Genomic DNA, 23,352 nt, shown 5'->3' with positions numbered 1-23,352 from the left:
ACACCCTGCCCACACCTCTGTAAACAGACTCTTTATTCAACTTTTACAGTTAATCCAGTTTGAGTGTGTCATCTGTTCCCTGCCTGGACCTGACTCATACTGACACCAATGTCCTCTGGGTCCCACTGTACTCTCTGGACATTGGTCAAAGCACCAAGAGCACTTTTTCAGTTCGTGATGACCCTGTTGGCAGGATATTATTGTTCTTCACATCCCCATGCCATTCTTGGTGCCTGCTTTACTGGTGTGCTCAGAGAAAGGCTTTGGAGTAAATGAAGTAAAGAATGATTAAAATAATAAGACAGGAAGAGGGAAACCCCTACTGAAATTGCCAGTACTAAAAAACCAAATCTAGAAGGAGGAACATTTAGTCCTAAGTCAGTAGGGGAAACCTACAATTACTTAGTACATACTAAGTATTTCTTGAAACCGCAGTTAACTAAATGCCTAAGGGTACAAGGAGAGTCTTCCCCCTCGCATAGAAGGCATTTTCCAAGTTGGCAAATCCCCACTCTCCCTGCTTGCATGGAGCAAGCTGTTCCCCAAATGGCAAAGATTTGCTTACAAAATACTAAACTGCTTTCTTCTCAAATGTACCTCTGTCTTTCTGGTGTGGGGCTGCCTTAAGAGAAGAAGTGAACTAACTTTTATTGAACTGAGCCAAGCACAGAGGTTAGTGCTCACAAACTCGTGAATATTTATTCCTCAGTATGATCTACATGATGAAAATAATATTATTTCTATCTTCCAGAAGAAGAAAATGATGCTCATAGAGGTAAAGCGACTTGCCCAGAGTCACAGAGCTGTCCCCTACCCTCTTTCCATTAATTACTCCACACTTTCTTTAAAGCGTCTTCCAAATTCCATTGTATTTTTCATATGTATTCCAGAGAATCTAGTACCAATTCTATGGTCCTCTCTTAGTCTTTCTTTGCAGGAATACTAGAGTAATTACAATGTTTAAAGTCACCAAAACTCTACCCTACACCTCATGCTGTGTACGTGCCCTTTATAGGAATGAATGCAAATGTGTTCTTTTTCTCTAAGTGCTTGGTGAAGGAGAGGAAGAAGGCAGCTTTGCCTGGAATGTGAACTATTTTATCTGATGCATTAATGAGTTTAGCAGAACCCAAAGCATTTAAAGGCAGATGCACTTTGCCATCACTTGTCAATCATAGGCTTCCCAAGGCAGAGGAATTCTAGGCCAAAGAAAAGGTCCCTTTGTCTGAGACTGTAACTGGTCCGTAGTCAGAGACAAAGGGTCTAATTTCAACTGGAATCCAAATAACGATTAACAGCCTTTTCATTCAACTGAAGGAGAACAGTTTCCAAAGCAGAACTTTCTGTGGAGCCCTTGCACCCCCTGCCTCTGAGTCAGCTCGGGAGATAAGGCCTGGAAGAAAACCCACATTCACAAAGGCTGCAGGGGCCGTGCAGAGTCTGGCCGGGTCACTCAGGCTGCCCTCCTCTCAGAGCCCTGCTTCCCATTCCCTCGGATGATGTGTTAGCCAAGGCTGATCTTATCTCCCCTCCTGCATCCAGGTAGGGAGTCTTGGTGGCTATTAGAAAGCTGGAAATTAGAAAGTCACTCACAGATCAGATTTTAAGTCTGAATCGTATCTGAACCAGCTAGCTGACATTTACATAAATGCAGTTATGGTTCTTCTCCTGGGGAAAATTATGAGATAATCTGGGTGTATTTTCATGTCTTTCCTCTTTCTGCCTCATACTGGCCCAGTTCAACAGGTTTTGGACACTCTGGGAAAGAAGGACTCATCGACATCAAATGGTTACAAACTAGGCAGAAAAGTTAAGAAACCTGTGTCAGCAGCATAGTATAGGGGACATTGGGTCTGGACATACCTGGGTTATAATCTTGGTCCTGTCTTTGAGTTTGGATAGTTAATTTAATTCACTTCCATGAACCTCAGTTTTCCTTGTCTGTAAGATGTGGGCACCAATTTCTACCTTTTGGTGGTATGTGAGGACTAAATGTAGATAAAGTAATTCACACTGACACACAGTGGGAGCTTGGTTAATGGTACGAATTTCTATACTTGACATCCTGATATATTAACCTTAGACTGTGTGCTTTTTTATACTGTCCTCAGTCTACATATCTCTAGTATCAGGGGATAAGCAACTTTAGTTTGATCTCACGATGTGCAGGCGTCAATTATATCCAGCACATTTGGTAAAGCGCTCATATGCAGGAATTTGCATGGCCTAGAGGGGGAAAGGAGATATGTTGGGGCAGAGTCGGAGGCAGAGAACGTGATCCACCCAGCTGTCAGAGACAAGTAATCCAGGGGGTGGAGGACAGCAAGAGATCGTGATGAATGGAGGCCAGTGTGTAGGGTGGGCTCGTGTAAAGCTGGAGTTGGGGCTGTACGCAGGGTCAAGTCCTACCCTACTTCCATCTCCTTGCCCTACCCTGGTGCCTGGCCACACTGGGATGGGTCCTAGGAAGGGAACAGCAGTCCCCAGGAGACACTGGGAGAGAAAGGAGTAAGAGGGATAGGACACCAGGTCCAGAGGCATGGAAGTACAGGCCAGCCTCTGACACCAGCAAGACTCCTGCCAATGGGGCCCAGGGGTCTGCTCTATGGATCCTGCTCACTTTGTCTGCTCCTATCACAGAGGGATCAGCTCATTACTCTGGATTCTCTCCACTTATGTCATGATCTCTGATTCTGATGAGCTGAGAAGAAATCACAGGATCGTGGGGGCAAATTCCTATCTGCAGCCAGACCCACAGTTCCCATAGCAGCCGGGCTCTACATTTCTTCTTCAAAACAGTTTCCTTATCCCTTCCTCCAGATCACTTGCCCTGTACCGTCACAGGTCCAAACCAGGAAGAAGAGCCCCACTGCGTTTCCACAACACTTTGCACTTTTCTCAGTCGGAACTATTGCCACACTAGATTTAAGGAATCTGATTGCTGTTTGCCTTCCTCAATAGGCCGTGAACTCCTTGGGGGAAGACATCCTGTCTTACTCATCTCTGTATCTGCAAGATTCCTCACAATGTGTAAATCAGAATTGGTACTCAAAACTGTTGAGTAAACGCTTCAATTAGGATCTAGCCCTTGCTGACCTCTCCTGTCTCGTTTCTTGCCATCATTCCATAGTTGGATTCACATCAAAGTCACTTTCCCCATCATGACTACAAATACTCCAGTTATCTTTAAAAAATACATTTTGACATAGTAAATATTCAAAATAATTTGGCACGGCATATACATCCTCTTATTCTCAACCCTGTCTAGATCATGGCTACAACCATTCTCTCTGCCCAGCCTAAGATGACCTTCTCCCCTCCTCCTCAGACTTACCAGTAATGTCTGCATGCATTTGCACAAAAAGGGGATTCTTGCTCAGGCCTCCACACAGGAAAAGAGTGCTGATTGAGTGCCCTGCTCCCTGCATGGCTTCTATAATGAGGCGAGTTCCAAACTTAAAGGGAAAAATGGAAGAAAGCATCAGAGTGATAGCAAAAGTAAATGATATGGAACATTCACTAAGTGTTTACCCAGTCCAGACACTGCCCTAAGAGCTTTATATACACTATCTCAGAAAGCTGAGACCCAGAGAGGTTAGGTTGTCTCTGATCACACAGTTCATGAAGTCACAGAGTAGGAATTCCAACCTGGGCCTGCCTGACTGAATTTCCTTTTAATTATTACACCATTTGCTTCTATGAATTGCTACAAAATACTGATGAAAACAAATGACAATGCTAACACAGTTAATATTAATACAGTTCATTCAAAGCATTATTTGATGAGTGTCTGTTATAGCCTAGATCCTCTATAACAGGGGTCCCCAACCCCTGGGGTGTAGACTGGTACCAGTCTGTGGCCTTTTAGGAACTGGGATGCACAGCAGGAGATAAGCAGCAATTGAGTGAGTGAAGCTTCATCTGAATTTGCAGCCGCTCCCCAGCGCTGGCGTCACCACCTCAGCTCCACCTCAGATCGTCAGGCATTAGATTCTCATAGGAGCACCAGTCCCTGGTGCCAAAAGTCTGGGGACCACTGCTCTATAAGGTACTGGCAATGGAGCGATTTGCAATACTATTCCGAAAACAGTGGTCGTTGGTCCCTGAGTCAATCTTCTGTGCCTAAACAGGAACTAAAGACATTTGTTCCTTGAAAAAAGACACTGACAATTTCAGCAGCAGAAACACGAAAAGGGGGCTCTAACTGCACAGAGAAGGCAAGACACAGAATTCAGGCTGGCAAAGGGCTAAAAATGGCCTTTGCTGTCACCTGGAACCAGGCAGTGGTTCTAATAATGAGACTTCCAGAGCGAGAATCCATTCTCGGTCAGTCCTTAATGATCTGGGATGATGCAAAATCACATGCTCTAGTTGGCTCAAGTCTTCACCATATTTTTATTTCAGCCCTATGTCTTACTATCTTCTTAAAATGCATTATACTCATCCTTGTTTTGCTGTTTACTAAACTTGGTAACAAATGTTAAAGCTTGGGAAGAGCACACTATCGTAAGGTCATCAGGTGAATCTTAATGTCCGATTCTTTAGTTTTGGCTAGAATATTCTAATAATTAAAAACCATAATTTATTTAGAAGTTCAAAAACTAGAATTCCACAAATCATAACGTATTTGGGATAAGAATTAAAAACATAGAAGATGAACTGTGATATGGGCTTACGAGGCAGGAAGAGGTTTTTTCGGTGGCGAGATAGACCTGAAAATGTTTAGAGATTGAGCAATTCTGGGAGACGACAAAGTCCTAGGTGTGAACACGGGAGATGCTAAAGCAGACAGAAGAGAAGGTCAAGGGAGACGAGGTCAAGGATCTGAGACACTACAGATGGTGCAGCCACCAAGAAGAAGGAAAGTTTGGGCTGGAGGGAACACATGAGCCAATATCACAAATGAAAGTGTGACAGCATTGCTGGCAAGTTGGTACCTAAGTGGGTATAGAAAAGAAGACGATAGTTTAGCTTGAGGGAATGCCAAATCAGAGGCTTAACCAAAGTAGAGGGTTTGAGAAGTGATCTAAATATTCCCTTGACCCCCAGAGGGTAGAATATAGGGTAAGTGAAGCCCCCTTTAACAAGGCCAGCTGGAGAGCTTTATCCTGGGCTGGAGGTACCTCTGGGAGAGGGAGTTTTCTATAGGGTGGTCTGGGGGATGCGGGGTTGAAATCCTGATTGCTGTGAAATAAATGATGAAGGAGATGGGTAGTTCAAGGAGCAGACCAGTTCCAGCCCAGAGGTCTCTGGGTTTTGTTGAAGCTATTAGTGAAATCTGGTAAGAATATGGATTAGGTGAAATGTGGGCCGCCAAAGATAATCCACAGATGTACTGGGTTAAAAATAAAAATTAAAACATGTTGTACCATATAAGGCCAGATCCTGCTTATTGATTATGGCTGATTACCCCCAGATGTTCTTTCTTAAGCTTTTTTGGCGGTCATGAACTTTCTTAAGAAAATAATAAAACCTATTGACCTCCCCAGAAAAAAGTCGCAAAATGGTATTATAAATAGTTTCAGGAGGTCTACAGATGCCCTTACATCCACCATGGTTCATTTGGTGTCCACGGAATACAGGTACTCTAAGTCTACTCTAGGGATATGAATCTGTAGTAGCTAAGATTATGACATTTGAATTAAAAAAAACCTAGGATGGCATTAAGGCATTTCACCTATTTCTTGAATCAAACCTATACCTAACCTTTCTATGACTCAATTCATATTTTTAAATGGGAATAATAATACCACATTCGTTCATTTGAAAATTCTATGGATTGTCAGAAATTTTAAAAAATTTAAATGTGGTCTTAGACTTGGTGAAACACTTAACCCTACCTGTAAAGTAGACAGTGCATGTAAGTTTGCAGAAGAGTGTCGAGCACATGAGAAGTGTTTAGAAATGAGTCATTCTGCTTATCAACTATATGCTAGGCACTCTGCTATGCACTTAACTGTCATCTCTAACCTAATGACAAATTCAAAAATTGCATATTGCTACCCTCATTTAGGAGTTATATAATTTGCCTAAGGTACAACAGTCTGTAGGAAATGCAATGCAAAATCGATATTTCTAAAACCAGGGACCTGGGGCTCATAAGATTAGCAGGCCTGAGTTGAGGGTAATACAAAGCCCACTGCCTGGGAAAAGGAAGGAAAGACTGGAACAAGAGGCACTCCCTCAAGAGGGGCCGTGACAGCCTGTCTCTCTCCTGTGTGGCATTGTTGGCTGGAATTTCCCACTTGGGCTGGCAGTTCGTTACAGGGCATTCCCTTTTGGTGTCCCAGACTCCACTCTGTGAAATGCTCCACCCTCCTTAAATGCCCCGCCAAAGGGCTTTGTGCTAAAATGATTCTGTGCTCACCTTTCTGGAAAAAATGTTTTCACAGAGAAATTTAAATTAAAATTAAGCCATTCCACTGGGAATGTACAGAACCAAATGCAAATTGAGAGACTTCAAATGCAAATAGTACTTTTTAAGGGTCTATTCTGAAAAGAAAACTATAGATGAACAGGCTATGGATAAACTGGGTGTTTGACAGGTCTTTCAATGAAGTTCAATCAAGAGAGAATTTTACTTCATGGAGGGTTTCACACAGTCCCAAGTTAACTCCATTACAATATCTCTTCAATTTCATTTATTTCTACAAAATACCAACCATAGATATTACTATAGAGAGGAATTTGTTTCAATTTAACTTATCAACAACCAATAGGTGCTATGGCCTTATTTGGAGCCAATGAAACAAAAAAATGTTTTTTTTCAAGTTGAACATTATGGGAAAATATCTGCTATCAGAATACTTCATTAAAATGCACATTTTTGCCTAAAAGATCTGCACACCAAGATACTTGTGCAAAACAGACTGTACTCACAATTCATTTGACTCCATAATAAAGTCTTCTTAAAAAAAATCTCAGTCTTAAATTGGCTTCTCTTTGTGGCATTTTTATAAACGTCATTAAGACAATGGACAGAATAACTATGATAGCTTTTACTACATGATGGCCCGTTACAAACAAGATTGATTTTCCAAGTGTGTGGTATTTGGGAAAATATAGCAGGCTCTCCACCCTCAACACGGCCTGCATTACATGTATCTTCATTTATACATTCTTGGACTTCTACTGCAGTGTTCTTACCAGGAAAGGGACCTCTGTGAGACAATCCTGGCCAAATTAACAATGTTTTCTAAGATATGCCAAGTCAAAACTGCCCTTGGGAATGCCTGGAAGCTTATTGTATCAAGATAGCTTTAACAAATAGATAAAAGAAAAATGCAGCCTGGTAACCTGGAAAGCAGAAGCCTGGGAGAGTGAGTCAGATAGAGGTTCAAATTCTGACTCTGCCGTATACTACATGTTTTGACCTTGGCAAGCGGTTTCCCTCTGTGACTAAAATGAGAACAATCTCACCTGCTTATAGGTAACTGTCTTAAGCCACAGATGCCTGGCACAGAGAGTGGGTATCGAAGAGAGGTAACAGTCATTATCACCACATGATGGTGCCCCTTGGTCCATCCTGTGTGGCCTCATTCTTCATGTCTATCTCTTAGCATAGACTCAGAAGGATGAGCATCACCCAGCTCTGGTTCACCAGGATTATTCATTTCAATACAAGCAATTCATTCCACTATAAGATTTTCCATACAATGACATTAATGAATCAGAAAATAAAAGAAAGTTCCTCAATATATCATATATCTAATTTTTAAAATCCCAGCTCTGCCCCTTACTAGCTATATGAAACTGAGCAATTAACTTCAGTGAGGCTTAGGTTTCTAATCTGTGGAACAGGGATTATCATACCTACCTCAAAAGGTTAAGTCAGATAATGTGTAAAATATTTAGCACAGTGCCTGGCACATGATATCCTGAAACTATATCATTACTATAAAATAGGATCACTAGATATATAATTGTTTTTACTACTGATGCACAGTTTTGTTCTCCATTTTCATCTTATTAGTCACTCTCTTCATTTTGATAGATGTCAGAATTATCTGTTTTTGACCAATTCCCTATCATAAATAAGGCAGGGTGATTGATTCCACTGAACTAGCCAAGCTATTCAATCAATAGCTTCAGAAAAATACAGCAGAACTGGCCTATAAACTAAACAAACAAACAAACAAAAACACTGTTTAATCTAATCACCTTGTCTGATTCCATACTCCTATGTAGTTATACTAAACACTGTATATTCCTTTAGTGGTTGGGGAGTTCTGTTCTCATCATATGTACATGACACCTGGACATATTGGAACATAAGAAAAATACTTTTGACGGTGATATAGATATAAGAAAAATGCATGTAGTTCTATTATTTGAAGCACTAAAGTTATAAAAGAAATATGGAAAAACAATAATTGAACACCATATAAATACGTCCATAAAGCATTAACAAAATCTTTGTTTAAATGGGTATTTTCCTGAAAATCAATTTTGAATACAAATTTAGTGAACTGATTTTTCCTTTCTGTTGGTCCTCATTTTCTTTCCAGAGTGGCCAAGTCTCACTAGATCAACAGTGATTTTGGGGTTCTCGCCAGCTCTGAGATCCTGAAAGCTATGACCCAATCTGCCCAAATGCGCTTTCTAACATGTGCACACATATAATCTTCCATGAGTGATTTCAAGGTTTAGAACCCTCTTACAGCCCACTCATGGGTCACTTCTAGAGAATAAGACTCCTTAGACCATCATGTTCGAGCTTTTAGGATTTTGTTTTCATTTTTGATTGATCTTTGGTTTAGGAGCTCCTGGTACTTTAGATTTATATTCTCACTCCCTAATCATCCAAACTGCTCATTTAAGCAGGTAATTATCTAAAACCAAACACTTTCATGTTTTAAGGAAGCTTACTATTAAAAAAACAAACAAACAAACAAACAAACTCTTTAATAAATCTTTTTGCCAAGTGAACAATATCATGCATTTTATAAATCTGGACATTCTTAATACTAGTTTTTCTTAATGCAAGCATACATGGCATCTGCTTGCTTGCTTCCATTTAATTGAACTTAGAAGGCAAATTAGACAAATGATAAATATGACATTCAAAGACTTTAACTCCTTTCAGCTTCTAGCTATTTGAGGTTATTAATAAAGCAGGTGAAAACCGTCTAGACTTCCTTCTGGACAGACACGCATCTCTTTTTGGCAAGCTCCCTTTTAATTAAGAAACTCTGTCACAAAGGCATATGATATATCTTGGGGATAATGTGGTCTAAAGTTTATTGATACCCTAAGTCTTTTTAAAAATGGCATTAAAGTGTCTTACAGCAATGGCTTGAACTGCGGCCAGGTAGAGAATGGCGAGATCATCGAGGTCCTGAGACAGTTTCAATCCGGTGACCTGGAGGGATGAAAACAAGAAAAGAAGATGATGGCCAAAAGGAGCTGCCACAGATAGAGTTAGTTCCCATGAAACACGTTCACATGTTTTCTTGCCGAAACAAGTTCATATGCAAATCCCCTTTTTGTGAGCAGAACGTGAAATGAGTACTAAATTGTTTAATCTCCAGACCTGGGAAAATCTATCCCTTCTTAAAAGAAATTCCTTGTCTTGAATGAGACAAAAACGAAACAAAATAAATACTGTTGGAAAGTTGTATTTGATATTTCTTAGCATGGAATTATATTTCCTTTTTCTTCTTTAAAAAAATGTTCTTTTATTGCAAATATCGTTGGCTTGCAGAAATCAACATGTAGTAATGGCATTCTAGTAAAAGGTGATCTTATTCTGAGTTCTGCTACTTTCAGAATTCAGTGTATCAGCATCTAGGGGGTATTCAGGGTAAAATAATAGATCTCCTATAAATGTTATACCTACTAGGAGATAATTTAGAACCTGTGGGTTGCAAGGGAATCCTATTCAAGTCAACCAGAACCACATGGTTGTATGGAGTATGTCAATCTCTGAGGGATTCCAGAACTGAACAGGATGCTAGATTTGAACGCTTTCAAGACTTGTTCACAGTCCCACTTTCACGTCTCCCATTCATTAAAGTATTCTCTTGGGACATTTCTAGAGGGTTAAGACAGCGGGTTTTGTCAAGTCTAGCCTAAAGTTTATGGGCATCAATACCAGAGTGCATTTTATATTTTCACATTACAAAATTTAATTCACCCAACATACATTTACTTAGGGGCCTACAGTGTGTATGGTTCTGAGTTCAATGAGGTAGTGATGTGCAGCTTGCATTACAATAGGGGAGCTGAGTGGTCTATTCAGACCCCTTTCCTTCACCTTCCAGCCCCACTTATTACTCTCTCCAGATTCCACCCCAAGCTGTGAAGGGGCCAGTATTGGTCTGCTGGAAGGGTACAGACACCACTCCATTGCCCAAACCAGAAACTTGGGAGCACCTTTCCGTGACTTTTCTCTCCCTTTCTGTATTTAGCCAGTCTCCAGGTCTTGTACATTTGATCTCAAAAATCTCTTTTGAATCCATCCCCTTATCTCATCCTCACTGTCTCTCACTTCCTTAACCCAGGCTACTATGATGTCCTTCCTGATTGCTGAATTAGGCCTGGAGCAAATCTCCCTGTTTCTAAGGGTGCTCCTCTCTAGGATGGAGCTAGTGATTATTCTCAAATGCAAATTTGATCATGTTACTCCCTGTGAAAAATTCTCCCCAATGCCCTTATTTCTAAGCAGAAATGCCTTTATTTCTGTGTGTTTCTTCTCAGGCTAGCCCCTGCTCACTTCTTCAGCACCTGTGTTTGCCCTTCCTCACTTAGCATCCTATGTTCCAGCTCTTCTGGATACTCACCTAAGTCTGTTCATAAGGGGATTCCTGAATTCAGTAGAGCTACCTGCTGATAAGTTTTCCTTGGCAAATAATCGGGCAACTAAATAAAAACAATGGCTTTGATTTTAACACACAGGAGCATGGAAGGTTTCAATGAGAGACCAGAGAGGAGCTCAGGGGTTACATCCTCCCAAGCCAATAACTCTATGAAGGTACATCTCTCATAAAACTCCCCAGAGACCTAAACATACAGTAAGCACGCCGGAACTAGGAGAGAACATGCACAATGATGACAATATAGAAACTCATTTTATAATCTTCCTGAGGAAATAATTTGCCTAAAGGAACACAGAGAATGGAAACCAGAACCTCGGTGTTCTGACACACTTTGTTATTTACCATAGAATCTTCAACACCTAGCACTGTGCCTGGCACATAGTAGACACTAAGTTAAGACCTGCTGAATATGTAAATTAGTGACAGTTCAACGCTCCTTTTTCTTTTTGTATACCACTCTCTCCGAATATCATGTCCTTCTCTGACAAATTATATGATTATGAGAGGACAATATTTACTGCCTCGGCTCCTCATACATTCACAAAGGGGAAGAGTCATTTGCTCCATGTCCCAAGACAGAACACTGGAAGATCACTTCTAGTTGCTCACTCCATGCTCCCAACACCCCTAACCTCCACATTTACCCTTCCTTATCGGAGAAGTGGCTTATAGGAGATTGGGGTAAAAGTTGAATCCCTGCAGTTCATACGGAGCCGTTGTGTGAATTAGAAAAAGGTGCTCCCTTCAGGTGGATTAAATACATAAGGCATGCCATCTGGGAGAATTAATTACAAAAAGGAGCAGAGTGACAGTGTTTCAGCCCTGTCATATGCTGCCTCGGCTGAATATCTTGTGTGAGCAACCAGCACCAAGGCATTTAGTGGTCCCAGGTAAAGAACATTAATGATCTCTCTCTCTCTCTGGCCTGGCCTCAATAGCATCTCCGTTGTTGGTCTAACTGGGAAAGCCAACTGGGCCATGGCTTATGATTCTCTTCCTGAGCCAGTCCAGGAGGCAGGCTGCCTCAGGCTTCCTCTCCCTGGTCATCAATGTGATGTGAATTAAGCCACAATCCTCTGTGTGTGTGACCGGGTATGTATATGCTTGACAGAACCACATCTCCATCCAGGTTTGTCCTAAACACTAGATTTAGATAAATTGTGATGGTGATGGGGGAGAAGGTTGACTTCGTATATAAGATGCACTCCCTTATCAATTTATTAGGAACTCCAGTGCACTTTATAATGCTGATAATGTTACTGGTTCTGATCTCCTACTCAATTAGTAAGAGCCCATAAGAGAAAAGAGGTGTGATATTGCCAGATTTAGCTTTCTTAATATCCAGGAAATATTCATAAGAACTTCCAAAAATTACTGGTATTCAAGCATAAAGACATCATGGATCCTTCCCTAAATTTCCAGTGCCTCCAGAGCTTAGAAATCATAGGGCAGAAAAGATAGTTTCTTTTAGCCAGAAACCAAGAATGAGATAATTGATGTAAATGAGCACTAAATTTAACTCTAGAATTTTCTAGTAGCTATGTTAAAAAAGGGACACATGATGAGTGACATAGTTTTATTTTTTTCCTGACACATAAAATATACCTATCTTTCATGAGAGAAAACATTATTCCTGGGAAGAAGGTCTGCAGTACAAAGAGGAAGCAGCCATTTCCAGTTCTCCCACAGCCATTTCCAACATTTCCTCACCACTAGCATCAGGGCAATGGAGTTGCAATGTGACTCAATAAAAGACATTTCTCTCTAAAGTGTGAAGTTACTATGGTCAGGGTCCCTGCTTCTTTCACATCCCACCTGATATGAAGATGGAGACACAAGAAGGGTAGACGATCATTAAGTCCATTTGATTCTCTCAAATACCAGGGACGTTAGCCCTGCCTTGGCAAAAGTGAAATGACAGTCAGGCCAAGATGGTACTTTCTAAGGAATGCCAACCATGTGGACCACTCGGGAGACTACAAAAGAGCCCTTAGGAAGCTGTCTTGGTAAAGAGGTGGCAACAGTACCCTGGGAATGCCAAGGACGTCCTGGGGGAGGTGCAGCTTTGTAACTAGTGAGAAAGCTGGGATAGGGAAGATGAGCTGACATCCCAGGCTGAAGGCCGACTTGTTCCATCATTAAGAGGAAGTGGAAGGAATGTGTTTATAGATGTGCATGTGCCTATTTTGAATGTTTGGGCAAGACGGTGAAATGTATGGGGAAGCCCCATGGGACAGCTGCAATGGTAAGCACATTTTATTTATTTTGGCTATTGTGTAATGAGGACAACTGTAAGAGAAAACACTTATAAGTAATATTTAGAGATGTGGGAAAGCTGCACTTAGTGGCCAAAGAGATGTGAATTGAAATTGATCATTTCAATATCCTAGGTAATGGTTATAAAACACTTATATAAAATGGTTATAGGATTTTCGAGCTTAGGAATGTAGGTGAATAGAAAGATGATGAAGTCTGGAATAAGATACCTGGGTTTAAATTTTGACATTCCCCGCAACCACCTGCACGATAGCACGAGTTTTTTAACTTCAACTTTTTTCATTTGTCAAATAGTAAGAATAATACCTCAAGGCATTTGTGTGAAGATTAAATATCACTTTAAGAGTGGCTTACTTTTTCAGCAAGCTGTACTGAGTTTACAAGAGCTAGTGTCAACAATGTGTGCATAGGTAGCACTTAAAAATGTTTTTTCTTTCCCTTTCTCTTAATAAATGTACATCCTCTTCCTCTTGAATGCAGGAAGGGCTCAATCCCATTCATTAATTGGAATAAAGCGATAAAGCATCTCCTTCAACATGGTATGGGTACCTCCAGGGTATTAATAAGGTCACTGAAGACTGTGGCTGCACAAGATGAGAAGGCAGGATAGAATGTATGCTGATCATCAGCATCAAGATCATGATGTTAAAGGTATGGGCATCTAGCGGTGTGGAAAAGCAGTATGTCCCTGATGAGTGCCCAGGGATGGGACAGTGGAGGACCCACTTTCAAAAATTCTTTGGAGAAGCCTTGGTTCTTATCAGCCGACACACTTCCACTCACTCTGTGAATATGACAGACAGGTGAACTTCACCCTGCACTTCAGCTCTTTGTGAGCCAGCTCACGAAGAGAATTTGGGCATATCTCTTAACTCTTTCCTGGGATCTCAGGTGAATATAGATTTTATGAGATCCAACTCCAGATTTACTGAACCTTTGGTATGCGCTCAGCAATTTGCATTTTCAGCAAGGTCCTGATACACAATAAAGTGTAAGAACAATTGTCCTAAATCTTGGCAATGGGAATTATAGTTTCATAGACCTTAAAATAGTTGAGATTAAAAAATGCATTAGCAACTTAGTTAGCTAAGTTTTTTCTTTGTCAGTTGTTAAAGGAATTGAAGTGATTATAAGGGAAAAAAAAAAGTGGTGGGGGAGGGATTAGATATAGATTCTCAAGTGGTTTCTAAAAATTCCAAAAAACAAGAAACAGAATTCCCAGTCCTGAGATTTATTCTAGAGTCATCAGAACTTGATGGGGAGTATCCACGGAATTAGTCAAAAGTTTTCAGAACGCAAAGGAAAAGAAAAAATGCCTTGTTTGCTCAGGCAATAATGAAGGTGGAGCTCATGGACAGACAGCGAGGAAATGAGGAGGATCAGAGAAAGATTTATAGAAAACCTCCGGAGAGAGGACAAAGATGGGAGAACAAGGCTGAGGTATCGGCAGCCTGGAAGAGAAAACAAACAAATCTCCCAGACAACAATTAGAAGTTTCAGTAATTATCAGGAGTCGAGGCTGACATTTGGCAATGCATAAAACGAAGTGAGATTTGAGGAATGCAAAAACAAATGTGTTAACACACTGTGGTAGGCAGAATTCTAAAGATATTCTCCCAAGATCCCCATCTTCTTGTTACTCAAACACTAATCTAAACATTATTATAAAGGGACTTTGCAGATGGAACTAGTGACTAGTCAGCTGACCTTAAAACATGGAGATTATTCTGGATTGTCCAATCGGACTCAATGTGATTGCATGTGCTCTTAAAAGCAGAAGAGGAAGGCAGAACAGTCAGTCAAGAGATATGGTAAAAGAAAAGAGGCAGAAGAAATGAGGCAGAAATGAAAATCAGATTCAAAGCATGAGAAGGACTTGATCTGCCATTGCTGACTTTGAAGGTAGAAGAAAGAGACAAGGAGCCAAGAGGTAAGGGTGGCCTTCGGAAGCTGAGGACCCCGGCCTGACAGTCAGCCGGGAAACAGGGGCCTCCTACAACTGCATGGAGTTTAATTTGGCTAAGAATTTGAATGAGTTTGGTAGATTATTCCCAGAGCTTGCTGATAAGAGCTTTTGGTTCTAGTCTTGAGAAAACTGGAACAGAGAAACCTGCTAAAGCCAGCCAGGGCTTCTAATTTACAGAACTAGGAGAAAATAAATTTAAGATTTAACTTTGTGGTAATTCATTAAAGCAGCAACACACAACTAAAACACACACACTGACTAGATGATGGGCCAGCACTGTCCCTTACAACCTTGTTCTACTGGTGAACTCCAGTCCATTTGCTGTTTCCCAGACAGACCAAGCACTTCACACCTTTGTCTGCTCTGCTTCTGAAGCTCTAAATCTAAGTTATTTTAATATGTCATGTACCAGTATCCCAAAGCTGTTCTGGTCAACTGTCTTGGCCCCCACCTGTATCATCCAACCCTGTCTTTGATTTATACAACTCTTTAGATTCCATTCTTGGTCCTCTGGCCTCAGTTCTTTCTCATTGTTTATCTGTCGGGCCTTCCTAGCCGACTTCTACCTAATTCACTCCTCATTATGCACTTGGGCAGAACTCCTGTCCATTATCTACCCCCTCCCCCAGTACTACTTGTTTTTTAGTGTATATAGAGAAGATAGAATGTACTAGGGAAGAAAAGTCTACCTCTGTGATATAATTTAAAAAGTCAGTAAAATGAGGAAGAAATATGGCAAACACACTGAATATAGAGCAAGAGAGTATGAAAATACAAAAGACTTGGTTTTTTTTTTGTTTGTTTGTTTTTTTTAATCTTAAAACTTTTTTTCTTTCAAAGAACATCAGTGACCCTGGTCTGAATTGACTAGGATCTAATATAACTTCCCATCTTTTCTGAGTAAATAACTTAGACTTTCTGAACCATAGTTTCTCCATTCTTTTAAATGGGAGCAACGATACTGCCTTGTAGGGTTAATATAAAAATTGGTGTTGATGCATGTAAAGCAGCTACCTTGGTGCCTGGCACATCATGATTCCTGAATAAATGAGACCTATTATAAATCACAACACTAGCTGCTACATTAATTACTTCAAAGGAAAAAAAAAGAAATACACATTATCAGATAACCAGTAAAATGATACTGAGGATATTAAGCTTTGTTATAGGATTTGATTTTTCATAGGCAAAAACAATATGTAAAAATGGCTAAATAAAACAGCATTAAATCATAAGAAAAACATCAACAAATGTATGTCAAAGAGCCCACATGTTTCCAAAGCTTATAAATATATCACTCAAAAGCTGCTTTAATTTGCTCACGTACTTCCAGCTCCGTCATCGATCACCCTATCAGAGGAAGCCACAAGGATACACCCTCTGGTTTCTACTGAGCTCTTACAAAAGTACTCATCTGAGTTGCTGACTCCATCCACATCTGACTCTGTTTAGTGCTGCCCATCTCTAGCTAGGAGTTAGTCCTCTGGGAACTGGCTAAGATCTTGTAATGCTTCTTTCCTGACTCTCTCCCCGTTTTCCACATGCACACTTGCTCTGTGCTTGCTTTGAAGAGCTTTTGGAGCAGCATTCAACCTCTCCAGCAGTTTGAGCAGCATATGGCCTTACGTTAGAAATCACAGCTCTTCAAAGAACCAGAAAGTAACTTTCTGTTCTACAGAATGCTGTATTTCCAAAACGAAGCACAGAAAACACGTTTCAACCAATGGTGAACATGGTGTGTTCTCACGGCCTGCTATGTCTCTGGGGTAATTTAATTCTTTGAGTGGGTATTTCAGGAAAATAATTTTTAAAAAACCCATCAAAATGAAAAGCTCATACTAATTTGAGAATAACAGAATAACAACTGGTCATATATACAAGGAGGTAAGGACTCTTTCAAAATTCCTATAGCACTAGCTGTTTTGCAGGTACACCAAATTTGAGTTTCTCACTAAGTCGGTGGGGAAATTGAGGGCCAATCACTAATCACTACACCTGTATAAAACTTGGTTCCTGTGACAGACCAAGTGATTGTTCAGCTTTTCTAGCTGGTTGTTGGTGGCTATGATTTTCATGGCTGGTGAATCCGGTTGGTCCTGAGACTAAGGTGGACAGCTCATGATGGGCTGCTCAGAATTCAAAGGGGATACTTATCATCTGGATGCCCACATTGTAAACATGTGAGTAAGAACCTAAGGAGCCACAGATTTAAAAGCATTTCTGTTGCTGTCTGTGTACTATGTGACAGTCTTCCCATTTGATTCTGACAATGATGCATGGAAGCCTGTGTCTTTCCCGCTCACTGACAAGCAGATTGACTTCACAGAGCTAACCTCAGAGGTCATACAACTGATACACTTTCCAGTCAGGATGCAGATGCAGGTCTGACAGTAAAACCTGGGCTCTCTTTACTAGTTCACAGGGGTAAAACTATCCAACAACCGTTCAGAATAAAAACAACCACACACCCAAACAAGCATAAACCATGCAACGATTCCTGATGGTGAGAATTTAGCTTCATCTATCTCCATGTGTGACCATGTCATGTTTCTTCACTTTAAAAGTAAGAATTTTTTGTTTTGGTTTGGTTTTAAAGAAACTATAATCACCAGTGTTAAATGTTTTGACAATGATTGATGGCTGTTACCCAAGCTTCTACGTCGTTTAAATATCGCATGCGCATTTCTTAGCTCTCCATGCCTCATTTATTAAGTGGAAAGGAGAACTATTTACATAGTTGACTACTTGGTCCAGGCATACTATTAAGCTGTCCACCCCCTAACCTCCATCTCTTTTTAGCCCAATGCTGTAGGTTGACACTTCATCACCAAACAAAATAAAATAGCTAGTCACATGGCAGGGAGCCAACTGTTACCAGATCAAAAAAGGAAATGATTCTATCAAGCATAATGGAAGGATGCCTGGTGCCCTGTTCCTGCTTGCGAGGGTATGCACCTAACGTGGAAGTGTTTAGAGCCAAGTTGAACCAGGCGTGACAATTACTTTTGAACTCTGAGTCAGTGAGGGTAGGAAGGAAACTGGAACCATTACTGAGAAAAGACAGGGTCAGAGCTTTAATTCAAGGACCAAAATAAAGATAAAAATTGGAGAAAGAGTGAGAAAGCTGGTGGTCAGAACGAAGGAGCAAGGACCAGAGTGAGGAGTGTGGTTCAGCATTAAGCTGTACGTGACATAGGAATTTGGACTCCTTTTTTATAGTCCTCAGTACACTTCTCGAAGTCCAGAGTTATGAGTTAAGGCAGCCTCATGGGGATAAGAGCCCCGAAAGTCAGGATTCATGTTTTTATTGAAGCTCTGCCATTTCTTGGTATTGTGAACAAGGGCAGGCCACCATTCATTCCTCACTTGGCAAAGAAAGATTAAAATAATTGCTTAACTATAAGCCAACAGAGACATGTCCCTGTCTCTGACCTAGGCACTGTTGAAATTTAAACAGTAAATAAGCTATAGTCCCCACCCTCAAAATGTTTTTCTAGTAAATTTAAAATATATGCTGTATCTTATGACAGCTCTGATCTTATTTTTCTTCAGTAAAAGTTATGTTTATTGCCCTCGATGCAGGTTTTAATTCTATTTAGTATTTTTGGTTGTCTTTATCACTTCCTTTTTTTTTTTTTTCTATTCCACTGACTTTTCTTCCAAACTCATTTTTTCCTAATAAGTTTCTACCCTATTTCATAGAGATGTGCCTTTAAAAAAATCCCATTGAATATGTCGAGGAGTTTTTAATATTTTCTTTTGGTTTCAGTAATAAATATTTTTTAAGAGGCCTTTCCCTAAGTGTTCAATACGGTATCTCTTTTTCTTTGTATGCAACATGGTTTTCCTAATGGACTCGCTTTATTATTTTTTTATTCATTCTAACTAGAGTTATACATATTCAGTGTTTCCCAGCATACAGTCCTCATGATTTACTTCCAACCCAACTCACTGTAGTTTGGATTTGCCTCTTCAGATCTACAGCTAGTTGCCAATTTCGAGAGGCTAGCAGTTCCTATTTTGTTGGCCAGAGGTGGGTCACCACTGCCCAGGTTTCTAATCCTAAAGCAGCAGTCATGCAAAACTACACCCCTCCTCCAAATTCACAGGGTTTTCCTGTCTCTGCCTCATTAATAGATTTTTTTTTTTTTTTTTTTAAACTCAGGATCCTTAGCATGCAGGGCAGCACCACCATTCATCCTAGATCAGACTCCCTGCTCAGCTGGCTTCTTGGGTTGGCAGTTTTCTAATGGACTGAACTGAAAGAGAAGATAAGATTCGAGTTGTGTAGGAGTTCTGGGAAATTCAACTTGCTGGCTGCTTCCAAAAAGCAAAACAAAACAAAAACTCTAACCGCAGTAGCAGGGTAGAGGGATGACTATCCTCTTTTTAGCCTTAAAGGGGCCTTGCATTTTTAAGTGAGAGAGCAAAAGGTGGAGATGTCCGAACTCTTCCAAGGCTAGTGGTTTACTATGCTCATATGTCATGTACTACGGTTATCGAACAAGTTATATTTAGTCTTTTAGATGCTGGAAAATATTCCCAGATTCTGAGAATGCCAATTCTAGTTTTCCTAGCTGAATGTCATCTTAAGTGTCAAAGTCAGCATGAGTTAATGATTTTTCTGAATCTTCACCGGTCATTTTCAAGTGAAGTAGAGAAAGGTTGTATGAGGCCTTGCTTAACCAAATGCCAGTTTTTAAAAAAATTTCAAAGTCAGATATTTACAGAGCACCCCCTTCAGCTTACATCGATGTTTATATTACAGGTATCATCACACTGTATAATGATTACACACACACACACACACACACACACGTACAATAATTATCTTCCCTACTTTCATGTGAACTCAGGACAGGTACAGTTTCTTTTTTCCTTTGTGTTCATAGTAGGTGAACAACACTTAATGAATGAATGGATGTTTAACAAAAGTAAGAGACAAGAGTCACTGGTGCAAGAGCAAAGAATTAAGAGAGCATAATGCTGCTGAAGCCGAAGGAGAATAGGGAGTGGTTCTGAGAAAATACTTTCTTATTACCAAGATAAAATGCTAAATGCAACTGATCATTGGTAAGACAATGATATAAGAAGCCAAAATCATTGACATTCATATGCCATGCTCTCTCCTCCCCTCCAGAACACTGCATATACTATGACTTCCCTGGCCCCAAACCCTCTTCTCCACTTCACTCAGTGTCGCCTCCTAGTTGAAGCCTTTCTTGACCAGTGAAAACAGGTTGGGTCTCATCTTCTATGCATGTAGGGAGCCCTGGACACTGAATGGTACCTGGAGCTTGACCCAGTATCCCCAATGCTTGTTTATATATTGCCTGCTCCCAACACAGTAATATTCCCAAGAGCTGGAATTATGGCTACTCTTATTCCTACTACCACCTATAACAGGGCCTGTGTTTGTTTGTTAAAATAATTGATTGACAAATGTATCCATAATTAAGATAAAATGGGAGCTTCTTCTCTGAATTTACTTGGGCATTAATACTGGTATTAAATACTTATCATATGGATAGTAAGAGTAGCAACTAATCCATTCAGTATTGGCAAATTGTTCATATGTATTTTTTCTAAAAGAATGCAAGATCTCTTTATTATCTCCATGTTGACTATAAATTATCAATAAGTACACATTAAACACTTAGTATGTACCCAGAGAAATGTTTCGAGAGCCCAAAGAAGAAATCATATATGGTTCTTGCCCTCCTGGGGTTACCCTGACAATTCTAGTTGCTATGTACACATTTTATCAAGCACTGCCCTCCTTTCCCTTGAAATATGAATGAAGGAATTATTGTACCTTACTGTGTCTACAGCAGTGCTCCGCATATAGTAGGTACCAAATAAATATTTACTGAATGAGTGCTGGAGACAGTAGTCATTGTAGGTTCTGACAAAAGGATAACATAGTTTTCAGGATGATTATTTTGATGTTACCCATAATTGGATTTACTCCCAGGTGATACCCAGGTCGCTGGTCTGGGGACCATTTAGCTCAGAATTTCCTTCCTTCTATCTTATCTAGGTCACCTTCTCCTTCCAGTGCTGTGATGTAAACTCATGAAGTGACAGCTATTCTAATGTTAGCCTAACCCATGAACAGTTATGAAAGGAAAACAGTGATAAGAAATATCAGGTAATATATGAGGTATATTTATAAACCAGTGAAACTTTAAAGGAAGCAAACATAGTAGGATATTTCGATATAATTGGGCATATTTCCGCATGTAAGAAATCTCCTTTGGTGAGTAAGCACTTATTCTAATGAGACAGGCATTCATAAAAATACTCCATGGTCTCTTTTGGAATTACATTCTGCATTTGGGCTACCTTTATTAGAATTCTTAAGTCTTTGAATGTTGGGCTTAGTTTTAAGAAATAGACAAAAGCCACTGGGAGACATGGCACCTGCCATGCTGGGTGTTGAAACTGGGTAGACAGAGAGTGGCAAGGGGAGGACCCCAAGAGAATGACTCTAGATCCAGATCATTTTACTATACAACTGTGCTTTGTTTGGGGGTTATTTTATGAACTGGTCAGGCTTCTTAACTTCTTTAGCATTTTAGGTGTCTAAGGTATTTGGCTTCTGTTATTTGTCTTTAATTGACACTCATTTTTGTACCCATACAAAAATGTGTTCTTCCCCTAACCTCTGTCTGCATCCAGAGAGTCAGTTATCCGAAAGCATGGCTTTCTAGTTGCAACCTGTGGCCACATGGCCCTCTCTGGACATTTCTCCTTCTGCTTCCACAGGCCAAATAATTTTTGTTGTGTGGGCACACTTCACGGACTCTAGACACACATAACTTTTGCTGTGTCCAATTTTCTTTTCTTTTCACCTTGACTCCATTTTTTTTTTAGCACAAGTTGATTATGTCAACAAAGTAATGAAAATAAAGATCAGGTCTTCCTGTTGGCATCATAAAAATATTTAAAACCATCTCAGTGAAATTAATCACAAACCATAGAAGTGAGTCTTGAAGGGCTTCGAGCCAGCAGGCCTGCTCCATTGCCATGCAGTGCATAAACCTTACCTTGCTCGCAGCCTCCACTCTGAATTCTCCACCTTAATATACCTCACACTCTGCTTCTCAGCTTTTGACAGCTTCCTACATTCTGTATTGATGGCTTATTTTCTTATTCGTGGCCTCTCCTGCCTCTTGGAACTGAAGCTTAACTCTACTTCTTTCACTTTCACGCGATTCTTGATGGCTATACTACTCTTAGCCACCTAATCTCACTTGGCCACCAAGATGTCATATCTTAGCTTAGGTGGTTATGAGCTTTCCCACCAAGTTCATCCTGGCCCCTCCGGGAGAGCCTGGACTCTCTGCACTGGAAGTGACCCTTAATGTCACTAAGAGCTGAATTTATCCACCGACGTAAGTTATTAATTGTATTTTACTTTCACCAAAGTTCCATCTGAAATTCGAATCATATTAGCATGGACTCTGAATAGCTCTGACTTACAGAGACCAGGCAGATGTGTGTCTGTGGCAAGCAAGATCATGGGTGGTAATATTTACCACTTACTTACCAGGCAGCCAGGGGATGGAGATGGAAAACATGACTCTTCAAACTGATGTAAATACAAAAATTACACAGGCAGGGGCTCACAACCTCCAGCCACTCCATGGGACGAAGAGGCAGCAGTAGCTAAATGTAAGAAATACTGCTTTTAGCGCTCTCAAGATTGGCTCAGAAACAAGGAGAACTTTCAGCAGATCATCCTGCAGAGCAACAAGAACCTTCATAACAGCAGCGCGTCTACAGGAAGCTAGTGGGCTGTTGGCCTGTTTTGTTTAGTTTTCTTCTTTTCCTTTCTCCCACTTTGCTTCTTCCAAATTTTGTGGCCCTTTGGCCTGCCTTCACCTTTGAGCAAGGACTGGCTGTCACTTACCATGCCCTTTAGTGTCAGATCTGCTAAGGGAGACCGGTTGCCATGGAAATCTGGCCAAACATGTAAATCAACAGTGAGGAAACCCACAGGCTGAGCCTTCTTAATTAGATCCAGGTGACTGTTCAAATATGCATATACACTCTGGCATCTGGAAGAGAAGTGAATTTTGTTTTTAAAAGTGGGGGTAGGGTCGGGGAGCAAACTGTTCTGCAGAAAGAAACCATTTGTACTTCCACATCAGATCCAGAAGGTAAGCAGAGTCCCAAAAGCTTCAGCAAAGAAACTACCCCAAACCCACAGAAACCAGCATACTGATCTCTCACATCACTGTACTATCACCCAGAATAGATGGGATGTCCTAGCAGAGGGTGGAAAGG

The 23,352-nt window shown here is 40.5% G+C and overlaps 1 protein-coding gene across 7 annotated transcripts in view; it reads right to left on the bottom strand.

The window, feature by feature from the left end:
• The window catches only part of FGGY (FGGY carbohydrate kinase domain containing), a 367,647-nt gene that overhangs the window by 76,491 nt on the left and 267,804 nt on the right, over window positions 1-23,352 (bottom strand). For all 7 annotated transcript variants that reach the window (XM_025052081.1, XM_015595081.2, XM_025052082.1 and 4 more), the window contains 3 exons: window positions 22,976-23,123; window positions 9,287-9,361; window positions 3,335-3,455 (listed from right to left, as the gene is read on the bottom strand). In XM_025052081.1, the coding sequence (XP_024907849.1) occupies window positions 3,335-3,455; window positions 9,287-9,361; window positions 22,976-23,123 (344 nt within the window). The remainder of the gene's footprint in view (window positions 1-3,334; window positions 3,456-9,286; window positions 9,362-22,975; window positions 23,124-23,352) is intronic.

This window comes from Pteropus alecto, unplaced genomic scaffold (genome assembly GCF_000325575.1).
Source record: "Pteropus alecto unplaced genomic scaffold, ASM32557v1 scaffold25, whole genome shotgun sequence".
Taxonomy (NCBI): domain Eukaryota; kingdom Metazoa; phylum Chordata; class Mammalia; order Chiroptera; family Pteropodidae; genus Pteropus; species Pteropus alecto.
This window is presented reverse-complemented; position numbering and strand designations above follow the sequence as displayed.